Source organism: Berghia stephanieae, chromosome 1 (genome assembly GCF_034508935.2).
Source record: "Berghia stephanieae isolate SIO BIC M18660-M18661 chromosome 1, UCSD_Bste_1.3, whole genome shotgun sequence".
In the NCBI taxonomy this organism is placed as follows: domain Eukaryota; kingdom Metazoa; phylum Mollusca; class Gastropoda; order Nudibranchia; family Aeolidiidae; genus Berghia; species Berghia stephanieae.
In genome coordinates, this window is record NC_088360.1 from 73,286,102 (window position 1) to 73,291,101 (window position 5,000).

Consider the following 5,000-nt stretch of genomic DNA (forward strand, 5'->3'; position numbering starts at 1 on the left):
GGAAGTTTTTGATAACATAAACGAAACTGCACAGCGGACAGACCGAGGGAGGAAAAGGAAAGAAACAGCTAGGGCATACAAGACAGTAGGCAAGATGAGACGGGCCAATGGAGGCTACATTCCGACTGTTTCTTGCAACCACGTTTCAACTCCTTTGTGTTGTGCAGATCAGCTGAAGCCAGAGTCACTCGTCCAAATGTTCGAGACATTTTGCTCCCAGAGCAGCCATGCTGACCAAAACAGCATGTTGATATCCTTGATGGACGTGTCAGCTCCTTCAAGGGCCAGGATCGATGAAACAGAGAGGAAAAGAGGCCGTGATGTTACCATCAAATACAATGTGGTCACCTCAACAAGCGGGAGATTGCCTGTATGCAAAGCATCCTTCATGTCCATCCTCAGTAAGTTGTCATTTCCTTTTTTATTATAATATTATCGAATTGCAAAGGCTCTCTCATTCAGTTATCTTACTTTGACTTTGATCCGTATCCAACATCAAACACTCTAACTCAACTCTAACCTATTTTTCTTTGTTCTCACTCAACTTGGATCTAGTGCCCACTCTTTCTTCTGTTCCACTGTTTTAATTATTCTTTTTGCTGATTTATTGCCTAGTGCATCACTATTTATGTTATGATAATGATTACGCTATTTTCGTATTGATCACTTAGACTTAGTCTTAGTTAAAGTGAAAGTAGAAAGAAAATTAAATAGAGCTTAGGACATGGTAACGTCTTCATTATTTATAATGAACATAGAGTAAAGCCATGTAATGTAGGAAGGTGAGTACTAAGTCCTGCCATCGAGATGAGTGCATTGTTTATAGATAGTATGCAGATGACGTCACTCGGGCCTTTGTTATTGTTTTTGCCATCCGCGTTTGTGAGTTGTTCTCACTAAACTGTATTAACCAGACTATAAAAGTTCATGGTTACACAGAGTTTGTGTGTTGGTCCGTTATACTTCCGGATGGCAATGTTGTGAACTCCTTGGCCAAGCGCATTCTATCTATAAAATACCATAAAAATCATTTCATGGTATGGGGGGGGGGGGTTATACTTTTTTATTGCTGTTGTGAGTGGACATTCACACCACGTGGCATGAATGAATATTTTTTATATCTCACCTTGTGTAGTTTGGACCACTGATATGAAGAAGAATCATGTTCATAATAGTAATAGTAGTAGATAAAGATTTTGTTAACAAAAATGAAGTGCTAATAGTAATAGTCTTAATGTTTTCATGATGCTACAGTTTTCAAGGTAATAACTGGTAACAAATTTAGGATTACTTGTTAAAAATTTGTTACAAATTGCGGACAAAAATTAAACAGCACGTTTTGCTAATAAATTAAAGAAATGATGTCGAGGAGAGACAACCAGAAATAAAATCGTGGAGCGACGATCAGAGACCGCAACACTATGCAGAAAGCGATGGAAACTACAGTCGTATTGTGACTAACGTTGAGATTGTAGTCAGAATGAAATAAGCGCTCACAGCTCTATGATTAAAGAGCATTGACAAAGCTATTAAAAAGCTTTTGAGAGGTCATTGTGAAGTCAAAAATTGTTTATTTTTCTAAAAGTCGCCATTTTTTTTCATAATAAAGTATAAAGATAGACACACATTTAAGGAAGGTAGCATGTGTGCCATATTGCATGAAGATTTGAGGGGACACAATAGCTTATCCTTAACTTAATTAAAATTCCCTTCACAATTGGCATACAGCTTAAGGAGGCTGCTTGGGGGGGGGGGGGGGGGGGGGGTGTCTTTACAGTAAATGAGTACCTAATTTAATTTTCACTTAAGTTTTTGCAGCCCCGTGGCGCAATCCATCATCTCATAGTTCATTGGTTTACTACCTATCTGTGGTTTTAGTCGTTTGTTATTGTCTTTTTTTTTATTGTTTACTTTTTTTTGTTCTCACAAGCTAGATTTTAAAAATGCTTTTTCTGTTTTGAATTTTGATTTTATTATTCGTGTCTAAGGAAAAGTTGTGGGGGATTGAAGCTTGTGTGTGTAGGCATCTATAACATTATAATTTCTCTTGCTTGATACTTTCTTCATATACCCCTTTATCTCAATGTAACATCTTTCCTCTATTTTTTATATCCTTACAGATGTCAAGAAGGATCGTCTCAGTCGTCTTGCAAATAATTTCCTTAAGGAAGGCGCACCGAGAAAAGAGCGTCGCGGTGGCAGCAGACAAACCCCAGAGATGGTTGAGTTTAAAGAGTCAATCGTTTCTCATATTGAAACATTCACGTGCAGAGCCAGCCATTATGCACGTCGTGGAGCTCCTGGACGGAAGTATCTACCCAGTGACATGAATGTTGCCAAGATGCGCCAACTCTTTAATGAGCAGAATCATCGACAGGCTTCCTATGCCTTATATTATTCAATATTTTTGCATCGATTCAATCTGGCTTTTGGGCACCCGGCCAAGGATATATGCAGTGATTGTCTGCGATTCCGGATTCAGTTGCGCCAAGATTTACCTGAAGCACAAAAGCGAGCAAAGGCAGTCGCTTTTTTGCTTCATAGGCGACGTGCCAGGAAATTTTATGACTTAATGGACAACGTTGACGATTCATTAACACTATGTTTTGATGTAATGGAGAACCTTGTTCTCCCTAAAACTTCGATTGGACAGGCGTATTATTCACGTCAGCTATATATGTATGTTTTTGCTGTCGTGCGTCATGAAGGACGAGGACAGTCTGTTCCATTAAGGAATGTTTTCCTTTATACGTGGATGGAGACACAGAATAAAAAAGACTCAAATGTCATTGCATCCGCAGTTGAGCATGCTTTAACTGGTTTCGGTGAAAGCTTTCAGGGCAGGAAAGTCAGATTATTTTCTGACTCGTGTTTTGGACAAAACAAAAATTTCAGTATGGTGTCGATGCTGCACTCATTCAGGAAACGACATATTCCAAATAGTTCTGTTCAATATTTTTTTCCAATTCGTGGCCACAGTTATCTGCCAGCTGACAGGGTATTCGGACGTATTGAGCAGGACATCAGGAAAAAAGCTCTTATTTTGCTGCCATCCGAATACATTGACATCTTAAAAAGACATGGCACTGTTTTTCAGTATGGAAAGGATTGGTTTGTGAAGGACTATAAAAAGAAGTGGCGTCGTTTTTAAAGACTCAAAAGGGCTTCAGAGTGAGTGATGCCAGGGTGTTACAATTTAACAATGATAAAGTTGGCTTTAAGTCAGTGTATGAGGGACCATTTTGTGAACATTCGATTCTGAAGAAGGGGAAGCGTTGGGTTGACTTTGTCCCTGAGGTGATTGGAGATATTTCTTGTGTGAAAGAAGAAAAGAAGACGGACGTTTGCAATTTATTGGACAGTCTTGGTGTCAGTAATGATGTCAGGGCACAGTATGATAGTTGGCTCCTATCAACTTCTGTTACAGAGGATCCAGAATCTGATGAAGATTAGATTTACTGTGTTTATATAATTTTTTATTCCCTTTTCCATATCCATTGTTTTTATGAGTCTTATGCTTTGTGTCCTGTATGGTGTTTTTTTTAATGGCTGTTTACACCAGACCATTTAATTATTCAATCAGTTTTGGTTGGCTTAAGTTTTCCTTTGGGTATTTTTGTCATATTTCATACATTTAATGCCTACCTGTCTGACTACATACTTAAATCTTGTGATTATGTCCCTCTCTGTGGATTGACAGGTCTTTTTTTTTAATGGATTGCTATTCGACACCGAAACTCAGGTGTATCTTTTCACCAGGTTATTCGACACCCAAAGTCTCACATGCGCATGTTGAGAGTTAGCTATCCTCAACAACACGTGAATTTATCAGCACAAAAATTTTGGGTTTTGAATTACGTTCCTTTTTTTAATTGCTGTTGACACCAGGCTATTCTTTTAAATTTAATTAATCCATCAGTTTTGTTTTCTAGAGTTTTTTTTTTTTTTTTTTTTGTTTTGTGTGGGGGGGGGGGGGGGGGGGGGGTTATTTAGCATAGTATTTTTTTTTCAATCAGTTTTTATTCCCTAAAGTTTCGCATCTTTCATAAATTGTCTATTTACTGTTGGACTTAGAATTCATACATTTTTTTGTTGCTTATTTAACTTTAAGCTAAGCTTTTGATACACCCAGTTTTAATTCAGCTTACTGGCAATGGAACTGCTTTTCTCCTTATTTGCATGAAGGCAGGGATTTTTTGGCTCTTTTCTATTTTAAAAAGTGGTTTGGATGTGTAGTCATGTTTTCTGCTTAACATTTTTTTTTTATGGGTGGGGGGGGGGGGGGGGGGGGATGTTCAGGGGTTTTGTTTGAGAAGTCCGTATTTTTTGCAAGTACCACACGTTTGATATTGTATCATTTTTAATTTTCAGTAGGATTATTTTTTTTACTTTGGTTTGATTTTCCCCATCATGTAGTTGATGTGGACTTTGACATGTTTTTTATCTTTCAAATGTTTTGATGTCATTAAATTTATAAAATATATTTTTGAGTTATTTTTTTCTTTTCATGCACATTGTCTTGTGACTGCATTATGCAATAGAGAATGCTTATGCTGAAGAGGAAACTTACATTGGTGTTCTCATTTATACCTTCTGTATCTTAATATTAAGAGGAGTGTAAGTGGATTTACTGTTAGTGTATGTTGTATTTTCAGCTTAATCAACTTCCTTTGCATTTAATTGACTGCTGGCTATATTACTTTGGTAGACTCCCAACAGAGTTATAACCAGGAGTCTATAGAAAAGTGCCAGAAGACAATAGAGAATAAAAAAAATTTTTTTTCGCGGCGGTGGTGGGGTTTGAACCTGCGACCTTATTGGTACGACAACTCCGCCTGGAGTTATTCTCTATTGTCTTCTGGCACTTTTCTACTCACTTCATATCTTGTTGTTACCAACATAAGTGCCTGCTCCACTCACTTTTCTGAATTAAAAATTCACCCCATACACCGGAGCATACTCAATGTCTCAATCGTTTCTATGTTATATGTTTGTGATGA

General features: G+C 37.6%; 2 protein-coding genes across 2 annotated transcripts in view; both read left to right on the forward strand.

The window, feature by feature from the left end:
* Positions 1–3,855, forward strand: part of LOC144956320 (uncharacterized) — a 4,256-nt gene extending 401 nt beyond the window's left edge. Inside the window, exons 1-2 of the mRNA XM_078886819.1 lie at positions 1–401; positions 2,121–3,855. The exon at positions 1–401 is cut by the window's left edge and continues 401 nt beyond it. Coding sequence (XP_078742945.1) covers positions 1–401; positions 2,121–3,151 — 1,432 coding nt within the window. The 3' untranslated portion in view covers positions 3,152–3,855. The remainder of the gene's footprint in view (positions 402–2,120) is intronic.
* The window catches only part of LOC144956329 (uncharacterized), a 19,699-nt gene that overhangs the window by 10,835 nt on the left and 3,864 nt on the right, over positions 1–5,000 (forward strand). The gene's annotated exons all lie outside the window — the stretch shown is intronic.